Source organism: Strigops habroptila, chromosome 2 (assembly GCF_004027225.2).
Source record: "Strigops habroptila isolate Jane chromosome 2, bStrHab1.2.pri, whole genome shotgun sequence".
NCBI classification, from domain to species: domain Eukaryota; kingdom Metazoa; phylum Chordata; class Aves; order Psittaciformes; family Psittacidae; genus Strigops; species Strigops habroptila.
The window spans coordinates 21018028-21043881 of NC_044278.2; the positions used below are offsets into that span (position 1 = coordinate 21018028).

The following is a 25854-nucleotide window of genomic DNA, read 5'->3' on the forward strand; positions in this document are numbered from 1 at the left end:
AATATATTAGAAGTGAAATCCAATTCATAACACACAACAGCAGTTATGAATCACAATGACATCCTGCAAATACTGTGTTTCGCAGAAACAGTGATCACCTCTAGGTATTCCTTACAGTGTTCCTTCGACCCAGATGTTACTGATTTGTGAAAAAGCAGTACTTTCATTTTCAATTTGTAAAAACCTGGCACAAGAGCATGCTGGCTAAAGGCATTCCAAAAAGAACACTGCCTCAGTAAACTTCTCTCAGAAGGAGATGCACATGCTTTGACTAATATCATGGGTTGCGAAAGTTACCATGTATCTGCAACACATCTAGTGACAAAGTATAATTTGATCTTTCATGGGCAGTATTAGATTGCTGCAGGTAAGACTTCTATTACCTGTAATAAAGCAAGAGGAAAATTTAGAACCAAGTACCTTACTGTCTAGTGTGATCTCCTTAACTGCTTCTGTTGCACCCACTATACCTGTTAATTGAACAAGAGGTCTGCGTTAAAAAAGCTTGTTTCTTTGTTACAGAATAGTAGAGAAAAAGGCTGCCAAGACTTCAGAAAGCAGTGTATGATCTTTCCAAGTTATATCTCACAACAATTTTGATATTTGAAAGGCTGTTTATTTGGTATTGGTAGCATGCTTGGTGCTGGACATGCATAAACAAACCATACCAGTAACATGGAGCACAATAGCACAGTTCTCACACATCATACAAGTTTCATTGATGGAACAGTGCAAAGTAATTTTCATTTTCATTTTAATGAATTTTCATAGAAGTGAGTTCAGGATAGGCATTCACATCACAATAACAGAATTCAACTTCATGAACAAGGCATGCATTTATGAGTATTTCTGAACATCTTGAAAGCAAGGTGTTCATGACAAAGCACAATGTAGCAGAACACAATGCTTTTAGCTGAGAGGAACTGGGGTTAAAAACCATCCCAAATCATAGTATCAGCTCTTGAGTTCCTCCCCATTAGCCTTCTAGTTTTACTGCTGCTTTCACCCAGTACTGTTTGGGATACCTAATAAGATTTTGCCCTGACACAGTACATTTATCTAATTAACTCTTCAGCTGAAAATAAGTTATTTCATTATGGAGAATGAACCTGGAATCAAGTAATTGCTCATCAGAAACACCTGTTTCAAGAAAAGGAAGCTAGCTGAACTCTGCTTAGAAAAAATGCATTTCTTGTGGCTGTGTGATCATTGGTGTATGTTTTTCCCACCAGAAAAAGTGGTGTTATAAAGGCATCTATACAGATGAGTGGAAGACGACTTTTTTTTTTCCCTCTCTCCTTTGACTGGAGACCTGATCAGGTCTAGTCAGAGTGTTATGGTTGTGCTACTATAGCATGGTGCCCAAACCACTCAAGCCTAAAAAGAAAAACTTGGTAAAAGAGTCTATCCACAGCAGAGATGGAGAACGTGCCCTTAATCCAAGGATATGACAAAGCTATGCCAAATGACTTCTTTGGGGTGTTCAATTATGAACTGTGATACATTTAAGAATTGCCAGTATTGAAAAGCGTACATCGACAGAAACAAAAGGCATCTTCTCCCACCCTTCTTCTCCCCAGCCTGGCTGAACTATTTAAAGAACTTCCACATCCTAGCCAAAAAGAAAAAATTTACACTGAAGAAAGTAAAAAACTGAGTGGAGTACCTTCTAGGCTTGAAAACGGCAGAGAAAACTTGAAAGACACTTTTATTAACTTGTGATAGAACATCAAGAAACAGACTAAAACTAATAAAATTGCCAATTCTTTGAAAATAACAAAAAGATTTATAAGAGGCAGTAATAGAAAAGCTAATGAGATATTCACGTAAGCAGTAATTTTCAGACTGCTTTATAAACATGAGCTCATCTACGGACTTCATGAAAAAAAGGATCATCTCCCACACTCATCTCTGTACTTAACAATATTTTCTTTCTTTTTAGAGCCCCACCCACCCCTTCTGCAGTGACCTCACGCACTAAGATAACAGCCATTTTCTAATGTTTCCCCCTTTTAGCTCAATCCAACAATTCAATAGAATGGGAAACACTGAAATAGTTAAGTCATTTGAGGTCATCATTAAGTTAAAGATCTGAATGTTTTTCACATGAAATGTAACTAAAAAAAAGGAGAAATTTGCATATTCTTCAAACAAATAATTTAAACCAGCATTCTCTTCACAGGATCTCCTTACAAAGGAATGAGCCACTACACAGGTCATTTATAAGATAATATTGAGCAGTCAATGTACCAATCATGAGTGGGTGGCTGGCAGCGTAACATATGCAAAAAAGATTTTACTTTCTAATAAAGGAAACTGAAAATCCTTCAGATTACCAAATGCAAAGTCTGAAGCAAGGCTGAATACCTGCATTGTGAAAAGTGTCTACCCATCCCCCATCACCATCATCTTCTTCTATAATTGCTTCCTGCTCATCCGAGTACTCCATCTGCTTACACCTTTTGTAACATGGCACTGCAAAAAATTGCAAAACAAAATGAATGCAGTCATTCCTACACAAAACCAGGATAAGAAAGTAAGAAATTATCCTACAGGGCTTTCTGAAATGTGGTAGTCTCTCATATGCCCTTATTTAAGGAATCCTGAAGTTATATTTCAAAAGCAAAAGCAAAAGCATGAACTTAAAATTATGCTGATGTGCTGTACCACATTTTATTTCATATAGAGTAAAACACTTGCTGTGGCCTTACAAGTTCATTCTTCTGTAACCCGTTAGAGTACTTTCATCCAAACTCTTAAGGACTAGAAAATAATTAACTTCTCATTTGCTAACAACTGGAGACAACCTATTAGCTTTCTTCATATTGCTAAGCAACTTTTATCTTAAGCATAATTTTGCCTGGATTAGCATAGGTTTATTGAACTGATTTGTCTTTAGAATTTTGCTAAAAGTTTGCAACAGCTATTTATATTAGATATGCTTAATTATAAATTAACACCTACAAGTTTAGAAAAGGTTAGAATGAATGTATTATTCTACATAATTTCAGCCACATGCATTACAGAGCCATTTGAGTACAGATTTATACAAAGTTTTTAGAAAACAGTCAAAGAGAGAATGTGGGTCTAATTAAGGCGAAACAGACATTTTCCATCATCATAAACAAGGACCATGTGAAAAATGCTCCTATTATACTAATCGGGGGGTGGGAACCCACTGCTGCATGAAGTGCACAGTTTGTAAATTGTTCTTAGACCTTTCAGAAAGTGAGAAGAGGGGTGTGAAAGTCACATGAAGTTCCCCAAAGACTTCCAAAATGAGATCTGTAGGCTGGCTGCCTGCCTCATCCATAGCCCACCACTTTTACTTGAGCGTTAGGCCAATGTGACACCATCAGCAGGAAACACATTATTTTGAAACGTGATCTAGAAGGATCAGAGCAATGAGGGGTCCTGGAAGTGCCGGAAGGGAGAGGGGGAGGAAGGGGCAGGGGGGAAGAGAAAAAGTTGATCACTTGGCCATCCAGCCACCAGGATCGTCTTAGGGAAGTCTGTCCAACACTACTGTAAGCATTTTCACATGACAGCACACTGCAAGACTCCAAAAGCCACCAAGTGAAATCCAAGTATAAAATACAACCCATTGCAGGTAAAAATCTCCTCAGGCTGTTCTTAACACTAAAGGTTCATCTAATGGAATTATCTTTGACACATTTTGACACAAGATCTTTCGAGAAAATTATTTCCCCATGCTTGTGCCAAGATGTTAGCTGCCTTTTCCATCAAAGAGGTAGTCACCACAAGTATTCTATATACACAACGGTAAAGCTGATCAAAATTTTATTTAAAAATTTTATTGTTTTTTGACAGGGATAGTGACAGTAATTTTATATCTGAACAAGAAGTATCAGTGTCACTGTGAAAAACATTCTGGAACATTTCAATAGCCTGAGTTTTCTGAAAGAAAGAAGAAAATAAACACATCTTCCTTTTAGACACCTAATACGAGTTGAAGGACAGGAGAAAGACACACAAGGAGTTTTATAATTTTTAAACTTAATTTCTACTTCAACAAGGCAAGCTGTATTACTAGTATAAAGCCCTGCTAAAAACTGATCTAAAGAAAAGATTTTAGATCTGCAGGAAAAGCTGTTTTAATATTGCAAAGCCAAAGCATTCAAAATGCAAGATATTTGCTTCCCCTGTCAATACAATCAGTAGTTGATAGCGCAGTCAACCATGCTATCAATCCTAAGAACACTTATATTTAAACTTCAGCCTTACCATTTTTAGTTACCAAAAACTGTTTGTCTGTTGGCAGATAAGCCTTGACTTTTAGTTCTTCTCCTGAAGCCCTGCAAAATGAAGTGCACCATAAAAGGTTGAGAATTTGATGATCTGTAAACAAAAGAACCCTTCTATTTTCACTGTATATCAGGAACATTTTATATACTCTTCTTGACCTATTCTCAGAATCTGTTTGCTATGATCTTACTCTTCCCTATACAAACACTTTGATATAAGGGATCAAAAAAGTTGGCCACCCCTAAACTATAGAGCCTTGGATCAAAACTATTTTCTGCTTCAAAAACTACTTTCACTTTAAGATGGCCAAGAAAAGATAGGTTGATGGAACAATGTAGTCTATATAAAATTTGCTAAGATCAGCAACAACAGAGATCCAAATGTTTGGATAAAGCAACTTCAGAAAAAGCAAGAAACAGACTTCTATAATTATAAAACCTGCCCATAGTCACTAGAGCTCAAGTAATCTTTGCCAAGTTCACATTACTGAAGCATTTGCTTTCACTTTCAGTGGATTTTGGTTTAAAGTAAGACCAATATTTTAAATAGCCTGTTCTAAACTGCTGGCAAATAGGCCAGACTCAACATCATGTTTTCCCTGAAGGCGATGGTAAAAGGGCAAGAAACAATGACTAAAGCATAATAATTTCTCCTTCAGCAACTCATGGCCCAATATAGAGCCAAGAACCTTGATGATACCAACTGCGCAGACAATGCTTATCTCGGCAGTAACTGATTTAGTTTTATAATGCAAGACATCAGTAGAACATGAGGAATCACCCTGTTTGCACCCTTATTGTGTATGAAAGACAAGGAATTTCCAAGGGCAAGCACTGCTCAAAGTGATCTGATGTGGGCCAACTTGAACATAATCAGTTAATAAATGCTTGTCTAAAATATACTAATTACAACTACTTCTTAGCTGCATGTGGCCTTTGCTTTTTGAATCACTAATCATCAAGACAAGCTCAGGGAGACATGCTGCTACCACAGCTAAGCACTGAAAGCATTCACAGTATGTATCGGCTTATTTCCTCTAAAACCTTAGGAAAACAAAAAATCCCCAAACAAAACCTCGTTTCAACTACTGCTACACAGCAACATGTAAGTCCTGCCTGACTTAAAGATAGCTTCATCATAAAACCAGCATAAGTTCTACTGAAAAAGTCCATGTATTGCTATGAAATGAGACAATTGTATAGTTGCATTCAGCAGAAGCACATTAAAGCATAGTAGGGATGCTAGCTTTCTATAATTCTTTTCATCTTACTTACCATTGCCAAGTAGGACAGTGGTGAACTAAGTGATCTCCAGCCGCGACAAACTGTTAAGGCAGGAAAAAATTAAAGTACTGTTAAATACAGCGTATGGAAACAAACTCCAATTTTCCTCAGTATTTCAGTTGCACATTCCTTTGACAGATTAACTATGTAACTAACAATTGTTTAGATCAGTTTGATGCTGTATTTTAACTCAATTTCTCAGCTAACCATGAAAACCCAAAGACTAAATTGACTTCAGCTGAAGCAAATGCATACTAAGCACAACAGCAAATTCAGATAGTTAAAAAGCTGTGGTACAACCTACCAGTCTTGAAACAAGCAAAAAAGTTTCTAGACCAAGTAACATTGTTTACTTTGTGATGAAGAAACTGTTTTTATTTGCCACTCTTCAAACAAAGTTTTACAAAGACAATGAAGAGCTTAATGTAGAAAAAAATATTTATCTTTCAGTGTTTAAAACAATTTTTCAGCAAGAAGAAAAGTGAGGCTGACATCAATTCATTCAATTGATGAAAGAACTGCAACAGAAGGATAAACAGTATACATTTTAAGTAATGACCATCACTGTAATAGTTCACCCCGATGTTAACTAAATAAGGATAACCACACATTGAAAAACCTTATGTATAACTTTGTTCTGAAGAAATAGCTTCTAAAAAATCTTCAGGCTACTTGTGCTTATTATCAGAGACAAAGGATTTTATAAAATTACATCACTACTTCGAAGCTGATATTGCAAAACTCCTGCTAGGCTTCTAGACGAACTCAAATTCATCCAGCAAAGTCTAACCCACTGACTTTTTTTTGTATGCATAAATTGAGAAAGTCTAGCCTGCACCCAAGAAAAGCTATTTGTGTGGTCTTTTGCACCAGTTACTTTTGAAAATGAGGGGCATACCCATTGCTACAGTTGCTTTCTTGTCTTAAAATGCCAGTTTATAACAGCACACTTTTAGTTAATCAGAAGCTGTTGTAAGTGGTGTGTCAGCCATTTTCTCACCATGTCCTCCAAAGCGAGGCATATCAGCATAGTGGAAAACCCCGCAACACGCACTGCATATGGATTAGCAGACTTAATCTCTGCAGAATTGCTTCCTTTCATCCATTTTCCAACAGAATTCTCCAGCATAGGTGAAATCTTCTAAGAAAACAGCAACTCCTCCCAATACACATCAAAATTTTAAAACTCATTAGCCTTAACGTAATAATAAACAACACATGAAACTCCAGAATTATTTAGAATTCTCTGTTCAAGGAACTGAAACCAACTGGCAGCAATGTTACAAAATATTCTTCAAGATGAAAAAAAAAGTTGAAGTATTCTTTGTGGGTCTAATAGATGCAAAACCCTAGAACAATACTTGAAATGTCATTTGCATTTTCTTCAGCTTAGGCAGCAGAATTATCTAGCTGGTTTCACTTTCTATTTCTCAAGCACTAATGCTATCGCATATCTGAACCAATATTGCAAAAGACACCAATTTCAGGACAACATCTTACTTCTACTCCTGGAAAGAATGATTTTTAAGATTTGCCGGTACTTACATATAAAATTAAAACAGGTGTTATCTTTCTGAGGTGTTAACTAGTAAGAACAGGCAGGAATTTGTTCTAATTAATCAAGTACAGAAGTATATGAAAAGAGGGAGCAATTGTTAAGTTTGAATAATGAGTCATTTTTTAGCCTTATTCCTGATTCATCTTCTGAGGCAAGCCACAGGAACCCCACAAAGTCTATAAACAGCATCTCAGACTAAAATACAGTTGAATTGAGATTCATTACCCAAGAAATTCAAAGTCATTCGAAGACAATATCCTAGCAATATCAATGTTTTGACTCTTTCTTTAGCAATCATTACTATATAAAGACCAAAATCATCAGGGAAGAAGAAAGACTGTCAAGTGGACAATCAGCAGATCCATGCTTCAGTCTCATCTAAATTTATCAAAAAATTAATCCTGCTGTAGAATTGTTTCCCTTGACTACTGCTTTGAAGGATCCAATTCGTTCTTCCTATCAGAATCTAACTTTATGCAAAGAATACACACTATTCACATTCCTAACGACGTTTAAATGCTGCAAACTGTTTAATGTAACATAGTGTGGTTCTTCCTACGTTCTATAGAAAGCCCTTTTCTTTCAGTACTACTACAAAGTTTTCTCCCATGATCAAGAGGGATTAAGCACTAGTAAAACATCTGTCTAGATTTTCTCTCTTATATTTGGTTTACAGATAATATAAATTGTAAATCTATTATTGTGTAATATTTAACATATAAATATTTATATGCAGTAATACACACACATGTATGGTTATCAGAACAGCAGAACATCGTGCTGCTAAGCCTGTTTTTCTGAGCTTGCTTGCTTGCCATGCAACACACCAGAAATATGCTATAGGTACCAAGGTTAGGAAAAATACTTCTGTTCACACTATCTATCTGCATCGGTCATCATTTGTGTCATTTTTTTCCATCTCATCTTCACATTTGTGCAGTCTGCCTCATTTCTCTTTTATTCTACCTAACAGTTTTAACATTGTTTTCTCAAACCTCTGTGAAGACAATGTGTTTTCAGAACAGTAACACTTTACTATGAGAAAAAGTAGAACGGAGAAGTCAAAATAGCACTGTACAATCAGTGTTTTTACTATTCTACAAAAAAAAGAAAAAAAAGTCCTGTTTCTTTCTCTTCACAGCAGACTCCTTAAAAAAACTACTACTGCTTGGCAGCAATCCAAAATACAACCAGCCTGAAGTAAGCTATAGAGAAAAGGAGGGAAAAAGTAGTAATCATTGGATACTTGGTGTAGACAAGCATATATAATGATTTAGCCAGAGCCTTGGAGGGAAACAAAAGTGAGGTAAGCAAAAGACTGTTTCCAAGATACAAGCTCCCCTATGAGCTGCTTATGGGAAAGACTTCTAAAATCAATATGTTCCTGTTTGAGTCCAGAACTCCTATGACAAAAGGAGCTGTTGACTCAGCACAAGCTTCTTTACAAGCTTTTCGTGACATAATCCAGGAAAAAAGTATTCCACATTCAGATGTCAAATGTCATTTCAAGAGGAATTCTGTTGCTCTATTTCATCTGTAGAGCAAAAAAGCCATTTAGAACTTTCACTTTGCGGAAATTGTTTCAAGAAGCAATAATTAATTGGCAAAGACATGAACTGTTTGAGATTAACATGGTTATTTTGACTAAAATTTACCACTACTTTCCAAATATTTCAAAGTTTCTAAATACTTACTTCTTCAGGTGTGATTACTCCAGTTTCTTTGAACTTTGACTCCTGCAATAAAGAAAGTTTAGAAATTTTGAGAACTGCTGACAAATGGAAGTACTCCACTTTACTGGTAAGACAAACAGAATCACAGAATCAACTAGGTTGGAAAAGACCTTTAAGATCATCAAGTCCTGCCTTGGAACTAGCACTGCGCACAGGTATCTGTTAATTAGCTTGGAGATCACCTCTGCCAGGGCTGACAGGCAGCCTACTTCCATATCCTCTGAATACAGATCAATAAAATTACTTTTTACAGAATGTGGGGTGTTATGAAAAAAGATCACACACATTAAATAATTTTTTTGCTACAGCCATTTAATATATCAAAACCAGATAAAATATCCCCCAACACTCCGTATTAGATTTGCCAGTGAGAGACAGAAAACCAGTCTGAATCAGTGATTCTCAGAATCAGGACTTTGGTACTGTTATAGGCACTGAACAGCACTACAATGCATCAGTATGAGGCTTTGCAGTTAAGAAAGGTCAGTAAATGAATGACCAAACCAACTCTGTGGTAGGAAAAGTTACATAGAAAGACTTAGTTATTAACTTTTTTTTTACATACCCATTTTTGTGCCTTCATTATGCACCCTACGGAAACAGTTCAGATTTTCTCATATTGCCATGGGTTTTTTATGGATGAGGAAGAGATAGCAATGAGCAACATGATTTAGCTCTGCATGGAGAAAGGAAGTACTTTCGCATTAAAGATTATATTTATGAAGTTTAAGGATAAGACTTCTTTTAGCATATTCAAATCTAGAATATTTTGTTTCAGACTTCTGTTTCTGTTTGGTTTTTGTGGGGTTTTTTGGGTTTTTTTTGGTTTATTCTGGTTTTTTTTCCCTTCAGAAAAGTCACAAGCATCAAGGAAACATTGTGTTCCCCAGCATTAGAGTTATCTAAGAATGGCTTTTGAAGAAGTCGTCATTTCAACCATGGCATAGCTGACCTTTCAAGTTCTTCCATCATCAATTACTGAATAACTTCTTGCCTAAAAGAACTTGTGATTATTTTTTTTTTTCCCTTAAGACTAAAAGCAGCAACTGAAAAGCACCTCACTTTCCATTACAACCTCACCTTATTTAATCATTGGGAAATCATTTTAATGCCAGCCACTGCTTAACTTGCTTATTCTTTATGCTTCACCCTGTTGCATACTATCACCTGCACCATGTAAAAAGAAATGAGCACACAGCACACCTGTTTCCTTTCTCCCCCATTTCTAAAAGTGAGACATTTAAGAATAATATTAGGATAAGCAAAATTATAGTTGTACAAACACCACTATACGCTAGTTAACAGAAATCAAAGAACCTCAAACAGCCCTAATTTAGCAATTTGGATTGCTATAAAACTGAGAATTCTCAATAACACGTTATGCAACACCACAGTGAAGAGAGCTTACTGCTTAACCTCAAAATGAACTATAAGCAGTAGGTAACATGCACAGGCTTGTATTTCTGGAATTACGCAAGGAAAATATGTAAAATATCCATCCTCTATTCTCTGAGGGTAAACAGTTTGTTTTTTCATCTCTGTACATTCTGTGGTATGTAAGCTAGTGAGAGACACAGGTCTAGTTTTTTTCAAAGTTACCAAGTTGAAGTATTTATTTCAACCCCTTGTAAAGGGAACATGTACATTTACTATTATCATCTTCCATTTGTGGGAGGTTCTACTGCTGCCTCCTCCCAATAGTACATCTGGGCACAAGAATTCCTCTACCATTACACCACTTGTGCAACAACAACCTTAATATGGTAAACGAATCACTTTTCTATGCCAGTACTGCAGCCCATATATGTCACATTGGTGGGCAACTGTAGAAAGGTCCACTATCTAGGCAAGAGCACATTACATACCACACAGGGGCAAGTTCAATTAATAATTAAGTATCACTGTCTTCTGCCCAAAGATCTAAGCTGCAGAGTACAAGGCACCTGGAAGGTCAGGCTTTAAAACCACAGGAAGAAGCTGCTATCATAACCAATTACAGCAGAAGTAGTTTTTCACAAACATGGAAAAATGTGAAAATCAGTGGTGAAGGAACTGCTGACAAGCAAAGCATTCACACACAATGTTGAGTTTTATGTAAAAAAATATTTGTAAAAAGGAGACAGAAGATGGGATGTAGCCTAACAACTGCAGAAAAGCACAATCAGTTAAAGCATCCTTTACCAAAACAAGCGTGACCAGTAGGTCAAAGGAGATGATCCTGCCTCTCTACTCTGCTCTCATGAGACCCCACTTGGAGTATTTGTACAGTTCTGGTGTCCTCAGCATAAGGAGGACATGGAGTTGTTGGAGCAAGTCCAGAGGAGGGCCATGAAGATGATCGGGGGCTGGAACACTCCCCATATGAAGACAAGATGAGAAAGTTGGGGCTGTTCAGCCTGGAGAAGAGAAGGCTGCGTGGAGATCTCATAGCAGCCTTCCAGTATCTGAAGAGGGTCTATAAGGATGCTGGGGAGGGACTCTTCATCAGGGACTGTAGCAATAGGACAAGAGGTAATGGGTTTAAACACGAGAAGTTCAGGTTAGACATAAGGCAGAAGTTCTTTACTGTGAGGGTGGTGAGGTTCCAGCACAGGGTGCCCAGAGAAGCTGTGGCTGCCCCATCCCTGGCGGTGTTCAAGGCCAGGTTGGACTGGGCCTAGAGCAACTTGACCTAGTGGAAGGTGTCCCTGCCCATGGCAGCAGTGGGTGGAACTAGGTGATCTTAAGGTCCTTTCCAACCCGAACCATGCTATGGTTCTATGAAAGTTTAGTCACTTGAATAGAAAACAGCAATAAGTTATTTCTCGAGCAATAGCACCAGCAATACCTGGCCTTCGGAGGCCTGCACCTCCCCGGTGAATGCTCCCACCCCTAATGGAATGGGAGCTCCCACTCCGCTTCGCTCTATCCCGTACGCCCCAGCGCAGGACAAGGGCGGGCGGCGCTGCCGCCGCAAGGCTGCCCCTGCACGACTTCCCCCGAGGCCTGAGGGAGCACCGCGCCCCCGGAGACCCTCCGCCACCTGCGTAAAGCCGCCGCAACCAGAGTACTTCGGGCCCGGACGACAAGCGAAACCGCAGCCGCCGGCCGGCTTCCGGGAAAGCGGAGCGGCTCCCGCGGCGGCCGGGCGCCCCTGGCACCCCACTGGGGCGGCAGGAAAACACCTGCGCCACAAGGACCTGCGAGCGGCCGCACTGCGGGTGACACTCCAGGGAAGGGTGAGGGGAGCGGGACCGGTCCACAGCCACCCGCGACCGAGGGGGCTCACGGCTCCGCGGGCCGCCCCGCTTTAAGAGGGCGGGCACGTCCCCCACCCTGAACAGCGCCAAACCCAACCCTCGCTTCACCCCGCTCCCGCGCGGACCGGCACCTTGAGCACGGGGGTGAGGTACTCGGCCACCTCCAGGGCCTTCCCCTTCACCGTGTTGATGACGTTCTGCATGCTGCCGGCGGGCCCGCGAGCAGCAGCAAGAGGAGGAGGAGGAGGAGAAGGACAGCCGCCTCCCCCGCCCCTCGGCCAACGAGCTTCGCGGCGGCGGCGCCCTCCCCGCGTCGCACACACGTTGACGACACACCGGCGCTCAATACTGCGTCGCGCCCGGCCAGGCCCAGCGGCGCTGTGCCTGCGCAGTAGCGGGCCCGGGCCAGCCGCAACAGCCCCGCCCCTCGGCGTGTGCGTGCGCAGGGCGGGAAGGTCCGAAGGGAGGAGAGGGGCGAAGGCTGCTGGAGCGCACGCGTGGCCCGCAGTCGGAGGGAAGCGGCGGGGCAGGCCGAGGGGAGGAGCGCGAGACCCGCCGTCACGCAGCCGGAGGGCCGGTTGTCAAAGAGAATGAGGTGCGCGCTCCCGCGCGGGGCGGGTGAGCGGGCAGGGGGCGTGCGCTGCCAGCGCGAGAGGGAGGGCACCGCCTCAGCCCCGCCCCGCCAGGTGAGGCCGGTGGAGCGCGGCGGGAGCCGGGCAGCGCTCTGGCTTGCGTGGAGCTTGATGCGGAACGCTGAGGTGCCTGCTGGCCGTGAGGTGCGGGGCCGAGCTGGCTGGTGACGGGCGCTGGGGGCGTGCAGCGGGGGCGAGTGGGACACGGTGTGCGCGGCCGCGCCGCCTGAGCACCGGGCGCTGCTGCCGCCGCCTTAAAGCCCGGCTCGCCCCGCGCGGCCGCGGCCCCGCTCCTGGCTGCAGCCGTGCGCCGACCTGAAGCAGCGACGTGGCAGCCGGCTGCCCGCAAAGCCGGGCGAGTGGTCCTTCAGCGAGGAGGAGCGCTCGGCGGCGCTTGCCGGCCGCGCTCTCGCCGCCGTTGCGAGGTGGGTGTTCGCCCCGTGTGTCCCCGGCGGCCCGGGCCCGTGCTCCCGCTGGCCTCCCTGAGGTGGAACGGCGGGAGCCGTGGCGACCGTTAGCGGACATCCTGCCCGCAGCCTCCCCAGAGGGGCTTCCTTCACCCCTCCTGCCCCGGCACAGGGCCTGGTGCCGGCCGCTGCGAAGCGGTTTGTCAGAGCTGGAGGCCCGCTAACGGTTCGGCCGAGTAACGGTAACCCTAGAGACGGGGAACCACCGGTATAGCTGAGGCTCTGCCTGCAGCCGTCTGCATCCCTCCCCTCCTGGGCACAAGCCGGTGCTGAGTAAGTGTCAGGTTTTCTCTGAGGTGTTGCTCTCGCTCCATAGCTCCAAAACATTCCTTTGCTGGGATTCGGAACAATACCTTTAAAATATTAAAGGAAAATACATGTCGCCTATTTATTCCTCATAGCTAATCAGTATTCCATAGATGCAGTCTTCTGACAAACTGGCCTCTATGCTACCTTCGGAGTCCTTCTGTGTACATTGCTTATCCCCCTTTGTTGGCCCTCATAACATATCCTTCTCTTTCTTAATTTCTTTTTTCTTTTAATAAAAAGGAAAAAGATAACTGCAGAATGAGATCACGGCTTGTGATGTAAGCATCTTTGTATAAAACAACACAAAGCAGCAAAATACACACATTTCACCTTGTTTAATCAGTTTCTGGAAGTGCTATTTACAATGCGTTTTCATTTTGTCATCCAAAGGGCATTGACAGTGGTGAGACAGCAGAATGAAGGCCAAGTGCTGTAATCGAGTTGTGTTTTGCTCCAAGACAACCATCTATACTTTTCTTCTTGGAGGCGTGTTTATTGCATTGGGCTCAAGTCGAATTCTCCTGATGAAGTATTCTGCCAATGAAGGTGCTGTTGGGCAATAAACATGATGTACCTCAAATAAGAAAGAGTTGACATTTGGGGTAAAAGGGATACCCAGAAGCCTAGTGCTCCACCTGCAGAGTTCTTGGGATAAACATTCAATTGCATAAGTAGTGATATATATTTCTGTACTGGAAAATCTCTGTATAGTCACTGGTCTAGCATATAGTGATAACTTGGATTGCAAGGCGATCCATGTGGTGATTCACCCTTAAAAGATGAGGCAGTGAATTATTTTGTAGCTGATTTTCAAGGACTAAATTGTTGTATAAGCACTATCAATGGTATGTGTCTTGACTGAAATATTTGTCTTGCAACAGGCTTAGGAGAAAGGTGGTATCAGAGTGGGCGTGCTGTAACTGGCTAGAATTACTGCTTCTCCTTTCACCAAGTATTAGCAAAATATGCTAACAAAGAAAAGATACAGACCTAGAAGAAGGTTGTGTCATTCTGGAATGCCATTTTTTGCGAGGGGAAAATAATAGCATATTGCTGTTTGGGGAAAATATTCTTAATTAAAAAAATGGGATGTTTTTGAGTTCTCCCAAAAAGTTCTGTAAAGTGAGACCAAATGAGGAAAGATTTCCACCCAGAAAGGAGGCCATTCAGGAAGCTGTGTATCATAAAAATTGGAATATTTGTAGTGAAAGTGCTGATAGAGCCTTTGGCATTTATGGAAGGTGGCTAAAATTCTGACTGGAGGGGTTCAAATAGTTTCTTGCTCTAATTACGAACACAGGAGGCAGGATCTGATTGTGTACTCTCTGGTTTGCTGAATCCCACAGATAACAAATATGATTATCTTCCTACAACAGTGAACATATGTTCTGAAGTAGTAAAATTGGTCCTGTGTGTGGTATTGGCGCTATGGGTTAAGAAAAAAGGTAAGTACCTATGTTGCTGTATTACTTTTTTTTTTTTTTTAAAATGGTATGTTCACATGTAGTATGGAGTAGGTCCTGCTAGTAAGGTTCTCTGGAATCATGTCTTCCATTCAGAATTCCAACAAAACTATACTTTTATAACTCCTACTTTGTGCTGTAAATTCAGGTGTTCTTCAGTTGTGTGTATGGTGGCTGAAATGGGGACAGGTAAGTTGAATTAGAAAGTGTAATGAAGACATGGTCTTCACGTTCTGTGAATTTTAACACAGTATCATGCTAGGATAATAGTCACTGTGAAGTCATGACTGAAAGGAAGCTTATAAATTGCACTAACCCAAGAATTGGCCTTTATTCTGTTGTTCTGACCACTTTTATTTAAACCACCTTCCACTGAAGAGGCTTCGTGTGTGTAGTGGTATTTGAGTCAGAAACTATATCCCGATGTTACAATTCAAGGTTGTGAAGACAAATCTTGGGGCTGCTGTTCAGAACAAGCACTGTCAGGCTTCAGTAGCTACTGGTTTGATATTGCAGGCTATTTTTCTTTTTTTTCTTGGCTTTTCTGTCCTGATGTAAAAAGAACGAGAAGTTAACCTTGTAGCATTTCAAAATGGTAGAGAACAGATGTTTAAAATGGAAGAGGGTGTCAAGCACTGGAGACTCCTGTTAAATTCAACTGCTGGTTTTGTTGGCTTCTCCATGTAACTGTCATGGCTCTGGCAAGCTGAGGAAATTTTTACTTCCACCATTTAGTACAGACATACCTAAGACAGTAAATACATTGAGTCAGTGTTTGCCATCATTGACTGCTGCTGATTATACATTTTCTGTTTGTTTGGGTTTTTTTCCTTCCAGATGTCTGAGTTTTGCTGAACTCTGTGTTGGTGGTTCAGGGGAGGATTCAATAACATTGTGTAGTCTTAAGTCTGTGCTAACAAAGTACTTCTGTCACCAGCTCTAGAGTAGTCTAAAGTTTATCACAGTCTTCATCCTAAAATGTGTATCCTGAATACCTAAGTAAATGTCATTCTTTGTGCCTTGTCCTTTCTTTCTTCTTTCTTCCTGTATGTTCTCTTTTTACCCAGATCATGTGCCATGTGCTACAGATACTGAATTCTGGTTTATTTTGTATTTCTGACATTACTAGCTGCCTTTTGGGTACTATATGAACAGATTCACTGTCTGTGTCATTGTTTCAGTTCTAGATTTGATTGATGATCATCAAAATACAATACCCAGTGATGATGTCACTATTGTATGGGGACTTTGGGTTGCTTTTTGGGCCTCAAAGAATGGTGGATAATTGAATTTTTGCTCCCAGTAGACGCTCTGATGGGGGTAACAGGTTCCTTGATGTTTTCTCTGTTGAAGCAAGGAGGCGAATACCTGTAGGCACAGGATTGCTGCTCTGGCTGTGTGTTCTGCCCTTGATCTATCCTCTATGTTGCCAGAGGGCTGTAGTACCTTAGTTTTTTTCAGTCCAGCAGTGTTCCTGAAAACAGAACAGTGGTACCTATTCTATGACAAGGGAGTGGACTTTTGATAGTAAGATAACTTTCTTGCTGATTTCTTTTCCTTTCAGAGGGTTGTTTGGATCATCCCTTTGAATGTCTTTCCTGGAAGAATTTTTGTAATTCCATGAAATGGTCAATTCCTGCCTTTCTCTACTTTTTGGATAACTTGATTGTCTTCTATGTACTGTCCTACCTCCAGCCAGTAAGTATACATATAATGAATAAAATATCTTCCAATGTCTTCATGGTAGGTAACATTACCTTTAGACTATCAACAGTTGTAATACTGGCAAGGCAAGATTTGCAGGTAGAAGAATGGTCTTTTTACCTGGTCAGTGAGACCTTCTTATTCTCTTGCCCACTGGTCAGTGTTGTACAGCTTTGTCCTGATTTTGGCTGGGATAGAGTTAATTTTTCCTAGTTGCTGGTACAGTGCTGTGTTTTGACTTTAGTCTGAGAACAGTGTTGATAACGGTGTTGATAACATGCCGATAGTTTAGTTGTTGCTAAGTAGTACTTACCCTAAGTCAAGGATTTTCCAGTTTCCTATACTCTGCCAGCAAGGAGCACAGCCAGGACAGCTGACCCAAACTAGCCAAAGGGGTATTCCATACTATAGTATGCCATGCCCAGTTGGCTGGGAGGGGTTGATCACTGTTCAGGTATGGAGTGGGCATCGGTCAGCAGGTGGTGAGCAATTGCACTGTGCATCACTTGTCTTTCTTGGGTTTTATTTCTCTCTTTTATCTTTTTTTCTTTTTTTTTATGATGATGATGATTATTGTTGCTGTTATTATTATTGTTAACTTTATTTCAACTATTAAACAGTTCTTAATCCACAGGTTTTACCTTTTTCCAGTTCTCCTCCCCATCCCACCGGGGGTGGGGAGCGAGCAGGTGGCTGGGTAGTACTTAGTTGCCCACTGGGTTTAAACCATGACAGTCCTTTTTGGTGCCCAGCATGGGGCACAAAGGATTGAGATAATGACAGATCTGACCAGAGCATGTTATGACAAATTTGTTATAAGCATTCATTGTATTGATTTAATAGTTGCTAGTCACGATGTTGGTTTATTTGCTCTCAGGGTTGTTGTGCTTGTTGTCAGGGTTGTGTGACGCAACACCTCACTTGCTGTATGTTTTCCCTGTTGTGCTGTCTGTCACCTTTGGGGCCTGGGCTAAGGTTATCATTTTGCTATACTTTGTAATACTGGTTTATGGTATGATAGAATTGCTGGTTGTGAAACTGAGCTGGTATGCATACTCAGCATTGTCATCACCTCTGTACTTTGTGAGTAATCTGTTGGAAACTATTAATAATAATACCTTTTACCTTTTCTCCTTGGAGAGCCAACCTATGGAGGAGCCATCTTTCCACATCTTCCCCTTCTCCTTCAGGCCAATTACAATAGCATTCGAGAATTCTGAAAATTCTGATTATCCTTGGGATGCTGAGACTGGCATGGCCTTATTGCTAGGAACCATAAGTGTGGTTCAAGTCTTGTTTAGGGTTAAGCAACTATTTGTGCTATTCCAACTCTGGCAATGGGCAATGCAGCTGAACCAGAGGACCAATCTGTGCTGGCATCAGTCGCCCCTATACACAAGAAGAAATGGACAAGGAAGTCAGCTCATTCAGTGAAGGAGGATGAAACAGGGCCACCACAATTACAGGAGGAGGGGGCGGAACCACTTGATCACTATCCTCGATTGAGCTGTGCAATATGCAAAAAGATTCCAGCTGCCATCCAGGTGAGCACATTATCACCTCGCTGCTCCAATGCTGGGATAAGAGGGCTAGTAGCCTGAAATTAGAGGGGTAGGTAAACCAATCATCTGGGATCACTTTCTGGGGAAGGGAGCATTGACAAGGCGACTGGGAGAGGGTCACAAGTTCTCAGCCTCTGGAGGCAACTCCTGTGAAGTGTGAAGGAATGGTAACTCTTCAAGGAAGATGTTAGATGTCACCCAGGCAAGTGGAAGGCAATGTAGAGAGGTATCCAATATCTGAGAGACTTAGTTGTGCTAGAAATGATTTATTGTGACCTGAACAATGTGCAGTTACTCACAGATCCAAAGTCCAATGCACATGACCCATGTGGTGGAAAAATGTATGGAGTGCACCATCGTTGTATGCCAACTTGACAGTAATGACCTGGAGACATGAGACGCCACAACGGTGGATGAAATGGTTCACCATCTCTGGCAATATGAAGAAAATCTCTCTTTCTCCCAAAGGACTTGTTTCTCAGCAGTGGAAAGGCTGTCCCAGGAGTTCCAGCAATTCAAAGCAGATATGTCCTATTCTCCACCTGTATGGAACAGTATCTTGTCTATTAACAGTAAGCATTCTTTTGCTCGAGAGGGAGAATATAGAAGGTACTCACCAATGGGTACCCTGTGGTTTTACCTGTGGGACCACAGAGAGGACATGAGGAAGCGGGATGGAAAATCTACGTTCACTCTAGAGGCACAGGTGTGTGAATTGCAAGGAAAAACCATCACAAATGGGAGTTCATCCAGGAAAGTTGCTGCTCCAGTCTTCACTGGGCAGTTTTCCAGGGAGAGTGGAAGGGCTGATCTTATTCCTGGTCCTATTGAAAGGAATTATAATCCATTTTTTCAAGAAGAAAGTGGGGCATACTATGACCAGGACTAGAGTGACCCTTCTTCCAGCCAGGTAGAGGAGAGGGACAACTGGGTTTACTGGACTGTGTGGATCAGATGGCCTGGCATGTTGGACCCCCAAGAATATAACGTTTTAGCCAACACTGGTGCACAGTATACCCTAATGTCATCAAGCTATGAAGGGGAAGAACCCATTTGTATTTCTGGAGTGACAGGGGGATCCCAGCAGCTGATAGTACTGGAGGCTGTCATCAGCCTGACTGGGAAGGAGTGGCAGAAGAGCTCCATTGTGACTGACCAGAGGCTCCATGCATCTTTGGCACAGACTATGTCAGGAGAGGGTACTTCAAGGACCCAAAAGTGCACTGATGGGCTTTCGGTAGATCTGTCTTGGAGACGGAGGAGATTAAACGGCTGTCTACCTTGCCTGGTCTCTCAGTAGAGGAGAGACCTCTCTCTCTCTTTCTCTCTCTTGGTGTATTTTCTCCATCCGAAGTGATTGAGAAATAGGCTGAATTGCTTAAGTACTGGGCAAGTTTTCTGTGCTTTCACTCCTTTGGTTTCTTCAACTCTGTATTTCCCTTTCAATGTGTTTGCTCATCTTGCTCGTATTTGAGCTGCACTTTTCTGTGCAGCTTCTACCACTTTATGTATATGACTTCACATGATTACTTGTTTTCTTTCCTCAATGACTCCAAAGGAAAGTGACTAAATGTAAATCCCACAAAGAGAGTAAGTAAGTGTAACAGGAAGTTATTCTTATTCAACATTTTTCTTGTTCCACTGTGTTCACCTAACATAAATATTTGTTGTGTTGTAATCTTGCAAAATGGAGAATTAAGCTGTTGTGTCTTAGGCAGATATCTCATGTGTCAGTCTTCAGCTTACTTGTGACCCTGTGTTGTGTGTTTCATGAGATTTGTTATTCAGCAGCGAGTACCTTGGAACAGAGTGGAACTAAGGTAACAGGAAGCGGATCTGTGTTTTTCCTCTAGTAAATTAAAAAGGCTCTGTTACTGTGGAATTAGGAACATGGAAATGCAGATGAGGAAGTTCAAGACAATGTCTGTGTTTTGCACTTCTGAATCCATATATGGTTTTGTGTAAAATTGTCTAAAAAAGTGATCTCACTCTAAGGCTGAATTGGAGGAATGAGTTCAGATGCCTAGATTTTTTTGTATGTGTACTGACTACACAGGGCAGTCCTGAATAACACACAATTTGGGAAACACCTCCAACCCCCCAAAAGAACCTTTTTTCCGTACTGGTGCTGGTAAGGGTCTTTAATGGTAACTGCAGTGCCTAAAAGAGCCTCTTCTTGGTCCAGTGTCCCAGTGTAGAGTGTCTACTACAGACTAAAAAGACAGTCCTTTCCACAAGGAGATTACAGCTTGGGATCATAGCCATGGATTAAGGCACTGTCATAATTATACTGCTATTCCCAAATTAGGAGCTTTAGAGTTGTTTTCAGTTCTAGTTTGAAACAGGTAATTTCTTTAGTACAGTTGCAGTCTTGAAAATTCAAGCTGAACCTCCTTATGTTTGATAAACAATGCAACAAATGCACTTGACATACAAGAAGTTTATTTTCTGCAAGTGCCTTGTCCAGGTCTGGGATTTCATGAATTCTGCAAGCTGGCACCGCAGCCAGCAGCAACCTTGTCTTCCCCTACAATTTTCTTACTTTCTTTTTGGAGGAACTTCCTCCTTTCTGCTGACAGTTTTGCACCTGACTGGTCAGCCTGGCTGGGGAACTGGTCTGGCTGAAAACTAAACTGTTTTGTTAAGTAAGTTTTCTGCTGGGTTCGTTTCCTCACACATTTGTTTCAGTACAGCTTTCCCCACTACAGTGGAACTTGGGCGCTGTGGTTTGCTTGAGATTTTGAAATGGTACTTGAATGTCGTTTTGGGTAAGGGTGTAAGTTCAGTACCAGGATGATGCTTTTCACCTTGCAGAAAGGTGAGCACTTGAAGTTGGTGGACTTCTGATGTCTACACTATGTCTGGAGTATGAATTTGTTTCCTTTCTTCTCTTTCTAGGCAATGGCTGTACTCTTTTCAAATTTTGTCATTATAACAACAGCTCTTCTCTTCAGAATAGTGCTAAAGTAAGTAGTATTTATGAAAGTGAATGAAATTTTATATCTTCCCAGCCTTCATGAAGAAGTTAAGCTACATTCTTTAATGGGGAACAGTTATTCTCTTTCCTTGTGGCTATACCAACTTGGAGAGTTTGCTTTGTTTTCTACATCTGAAGGTGTAGGAAATGATAGCTTATTATGAGTTCCTACATATCTCTACATATTTGGTCAACTGTAATAGGAGACAACTGAAACATTGATTATGTAGTTGTTGGATAGTCAGAATTAAGGTTTGGGTACTTTCGTTTATACATTAAATCTTGTATTTCATGATTAGCAGTACTTCTTTCCAGTCTTTGTAATCTTAATTGAATGTAAATGTAATCTAACAAGAGGGGATGAGATATGTAAGAGTGATAGATAGAGATGTCTTCAGCAATATTGTGCCAGCACTGATGTGTTTCTTGTCAACTGCTTAGTATGTTTTAAAAAGTAATTATATATCCTTTCTTCATCGTTCATCTGACAAAAGCCAACTCTGTCCTATGTGTGCCACTTTGCCTGATTTGGTTACTTTATGATGCCATTTAGATTCAGAAAAGACTCACAGGGAGAACAGTGTCTGATAGTCTGACTTGAAATGCTTTTTCTCAGTTGTTTAGTTTGATATCTCTTGTGATGTCACGGTTTACTTAATTTTCAAAGTATCTAATTTTCCCCAACATAAACATTCTTTGCTTGAGTTAAAAAAAGTATAAATAGTCCTCCAGTCTTATAAATTATGTGCATGGATTTATATGATATATCATCATAAAATAATAGAAAAAGGCACAAAATCATGTGGGAAAAATGAAATGTAGTAAAAGTTTACCGAAGAAAGAGAGTAATTATTTGAATGTCTGTGGTTTCTTTTTATCCTTCAGATCTGTTTTCCCACGGAGACAACAGTTGCTTTTAAGTTGTCAGGCAGTCAGTATCTAGAACTAACATGATCTTGAAAGCCTTTCCCTAAATTATCTCTACAGAAGACTCCATTTGTATTTCTGTGATTGCAAGGCTGGGCCCCCCTTGCTGTAGAAAAGCATGCTGCCTTTTGGCATTTAACTGTCAATTCTGAAAAGCCAAGAGGTTTTTTTTGCCTCTGTCTCCTTATCTGCGGCATGATGTCTTTCATGTGTTTTATAGAGTTTGTTCTCCTGTCATTTAATTTGTGTCACTGTGTTTCTAAAGTTGGTGGCTTTTTTTGTCTACTCCTAGGCGAAAACTCTCTTGGGTACAATGGGCATCTTTGGTGATTTTATTCCTGTCCATCGTTGCCCTGACTCTAGGAACTGGAGGCCATCAGCAAAGCTTGGCCGCACATGGGTTCCATCACAGTATGTTTTTTAGTCCATCTAACCACTGCCTTCTCTATGCCGGACCTGAGGAAGCATGCCTGGAAAAGGGCAACTGCGTAACACCAAGTTTCCTTCCCAGCTTCCATTGGAATTTCACCAGTACCATGGCAGGAGCATTGAAACCTCTTCGCCTCAGCTTGGGCCATCTGCTTATTCTGGTACAGTGTTTCATTTCTGCCCTGGCTAACATCTACAATGAAAAGATCTTGAAAGATGGGGATCAGCTTGCTGAAAGCATCTTCACGCAGAACAGCAAACTCTATGCCTTTGGGGTGCTGTTCAATGGGCTTATGCTGGGGCTGCAGAATAAGGACAGGAAGCAGATAGGGAACTGTGGCTTCTTTTATGGGCACAACATCTTCTCGGTGGCTCTCATATTTGTCACAGCTTTCCTGGGACTGTCTGTAGCCTTCATCTTGAAGTTCCGAGACAACATGTTCCATGTTATGACTGCTCAGATCACCACTGTCATCATCACCACCGTCTCTTTCATCATCTTTGACTTCAGGCCTTCTCTAGAGTTCTTTTTGGAAGCTCCTGTAGTACTTCTCTCCATATTCATCTATAATGCCAGTAAACCAAGAGGCCTGGAATATGCTACTCTGCGGGAAAGGGGCAAACTCATCAAAGGAGACACATGGGAGAGGTCAAGTGGGGTAAGGCTTTTCAGTTCATGTCTTCCCTGGTTCCTCTTTTGTTTCTCCTCAATTTATGCTATGGTATGTTTGGAAGATTCATCTTTCATGTGACTGGACTCATCCCTCAACCCAAACGCCAAAACTCCTTAGTATTTCTTAAAATCTTTTAAATTGACTGAGTATTGCTTTGCATATTCATCTTTTTCAATGCATGAAGCCTAGGTAAGCATAGCTTTCCTGTTGTGTCCTGTGAGCAACTTTAGCTTTGTACAAATACCCTCTTGAAACCTTTATAACTAAAATATTTCACTGGCCTTGGGCATTCAGAGATTGAAATTGACGCCTGGGAAAGAATTGTGCTTAAGTAGAACTGATAAACCTGTGTAGCACACATAATGAAGAAGTTAATGTATTTGATGTTAATGTTCTTCCTACCTTCACAGTCAAAGATAGCTGAAGACAAAAAGGTAATCTTTAAATACAGAGTTTTAACAGTCTTTTTTAATTTTTTTTACTTGTTTCCCTTATGAAACATATCCTCCAGGCCCATTAGTGGCTTTTGTCTGAATTTGAATAGTCGTGTAGTTCACTAGAACATGGCAGGGAGGGCTTGCTCTTAATTACATCATTCAACTAAGCTGAGCAGTCAGTCTGAGGAGGAAGGGTTAATGTCTGTGTATTCTTAAGTCTGTGTGTACAGATGTGTTCTGTAATACACGTTGAAACCAAAAGGGAGTGCTGTCTCCATTTAACTCTAAGAAATATTAAACTTGGAAGAGATGTTTTCCAGACATTCCACATGGTCCCTTTTTAGGCTGTTGTATAACAAGTAGTAAATAACACTAAGTCATATATTTTTGGTATACCAGGAGTTACCTATTTTAGGACTTACAACTGAGCATCTGTGGTAAAAACAAATAGTACTGTGTGAGCAGGCTTCCAGTTGAAGGAATGGGCTACAGGCTGCTTTAGGGAGTGAGTCACTAAAAAGTGTTAAAGATACAGGGATGTTTTTTATGAGCATGTATAACCTATAGCAAGATTATAACACACTGGTAAGAGATCTAAATTATAGGATTTTGATGTTATATAAGCGATGCCTTCAAAATAAACTTGATTTTTGTGTGTTTGTGGTTTTTTGTTTGTTTTGGGGAGTTTTTGTTTTGTTTTTGTTGGTAATATAATAAGATAACTTCTGCTCACATTTTTTTCTTTTGCTTCTGGTTCCTGTAGGATGGAGAAGAATTTGAGAGATTGAACAAGCCAAGCAGTGACATCGATACAGATGAAGATTCTCTCTAGCATTAGGCTGGCTCAGAGGAGTTCTATTACTCATGGTGAAAGAATTTTAATGTTTTATTAACACAGAGAAGGGTCATTTTTCCCCACTTGCAGAGCAATTGAAACTATTTTGGGGCTGGATATCAGAGATGGATGAGGAAAACATTCAAGCTGTATATATGGAGCATTGTATTGCCTCTTCCTGTGTATGTAAATCAGAAGCTCAAAATTTGCTGAAAGAAACAAAATTTGTAACTGATGCAAATAAGAAGAGGCCTAGGCCCTGGACTCGGTGGGCTGGGTGACATGTGCTGTATTGTGGAAGAGTCCTGGACTCTAACAGTATGTCTTTCGCTACTTTGGTTGACTGTCCTGAGCCACTGCAACTTCCTGTATGGATTCCTTGGTTAGCAAAACAGAGATAAAACTGTTCTCCACCTTGCAGCAGTGATATGAGCATTGATTAATGTTTCTGCTGCATCTTCCAGTGTACAAATTCTCCAGTAAGTTTTCATTTCAGGGCTGAAGGACTGAGGCATATTGACTGATTTATTGTATTTTTGCAATTCAGATTGATATATCCCTGGCTGAGTAAAAGAGCCCCTCTGGACCAATCTCATCAAACTTTCAATTGAGAACGTATAATAAATAATTTGGGTTAAGGGTATGTTGATCTGTCAAAAATGCAGATCTCTAGAGCGTGATTTGAGTTTGAATGGTCTTAATTCTGTCTTTATTCCTGTCTTTACATCAGTGTAACTGTACTGACTCCTGTGGAGTCCGTCCTTTCCGATTTTCTCTGATGTGACTGAGAGCAGAATAGATTTCACTGACTTCAGCCACTAGTTCTCACATTTCAGTGTGAGACTGTTGTGTGCCTGTCTCCCAGTGCCTGGGGAAATGGAAATCTGCAATGCCTTTTTAGCAGATAGTGAATTTTACATGCAACTTATGTGGCCTAACTTTGAAAGAGCTTGAATAAAACGGAAGTGTGTTGTACAGTATAAGTGCATCATGGGGTCTTTTTTGTGTTTAGAAAGGTTATGTGTAGAGGCTTTAGTTCACATGGAGGCCGCTATCTGAAAGCAAATATTATGCAGCTACAATGGTGCTCTTCAACATCTGGAGCACTGAGCAAGAGGGTGCATGTTATAGTATCATTTGGTGGTGTTCTACCCTGTCAGACTGGTAAGGGCTTGCATTCATTCTGCAGAGAGAGAAATCATTCTGCAGAGTGCCAGGCATAGTGGTCTCAGAATCACTGTTGAGGCATCTGCTGGACTGCATTTGGAGTCAGATGAAAAATAGATTCCAAATAATTCAGAGAACTTTAAAAGGGGGAAGGGAACAGGGATGCAGATAAGAGATTCTTGGTATGTTCCT

At 41.2% G+C, this 25854-nt stretch overlaps 2 protein-coding genes across 8 annotated transcripts in view; one reads left to right on the plus strand and one right to left on the minus strand.

Moving 5' to 3' along the window:
- ATG3 (autophagy related 3) overlaps positions 1–12486 on the minus strand; it is a 24560-nt gene extending 12074 nt beyond the window's left edge. Inside the window, exons 1-6 of the mRNA XM_030477794.1 lie at positions 12211–12486; positions 8802–8843; positions 5541–5590; positions 4246–4316; positions 2368–2475; positions 421–470 (exon numbers count right to left, since the gene is read on the minus strand). Coding sequence (XP_030333654.1) covers positions 421–470; positions 2368–2475; positions 4246–4316; positions 5541–5590; positions 8802–8843; positions 12211–12282 — 393 coding nt within the window. The 5' untranslated portion in view covers positions 12283–12486. The remainder of the gene's footprint in view (positions 1–420; positions 471–2367; positions 2476–4245; positions 4317–5540; positions 5591–8801; positions 8844–12210) is intronic.
- Positions 12438–25475, plus strand: SLC35A5 (solute carrier family 35 member A5). 7 transcript variants are annotated; one of them, XM_030477790.1, is made up of 7 exons: positions 12438–12513; positions 13878–14033; positions 14834–14932; positions 16515–16648; positions 21115–21182; positions 22413–23208; positions 24424–25475. In XM_030477790.1, exons 2-7 carry the CDS (start codon positions 13904–13906, stop codon positions 24490–24492), a joined length of 1296 nt encoding a protein of 431 aa, XP_030333650.1. In that variant the 5' UTR covers positions 12438–12513; positions 13878–13903; the 3' UTR covers positions 24493–25475. The 7 variants fall into 7 exon arrangements, with proteins under 7 accessions (XP_030333650.1, XP_030333649.1, XP_030333647.1 ...); XM_030477789.1 differs by having other exon boundaries at positions 12459–12517; XM_030477787.1 differs by having other exon boundaries at positions 12509–12674.
- Positions 25476–25854: the final 379 nt, after the last annotated feature.

Bases quoted from the DNA above. Each gene is read 5' to 3' on its own strand.
- SLC35A5 (XM_030477790.1), top strand. From the start codon at position 13,904: ATGAAGGCCAAGTGCTGTAATCGAGTTGTGTTTTGCTCCAAGACAACC. The intron at 14,034-14,833 runs GTGCTGTTGGGC...TGAATCCCACAG, and splicing joins GAAGTATTCTGCCAATGAAG to ATAACAAATATGATTATCTT. The intron at 23,209-24,423 runs GTAAGGCTTTTC...TGGTTCCTGTAG, and splicing joins CATGGGAGAGGTCAAGTGGG to GATGGAGAAGAATTTGAGAG.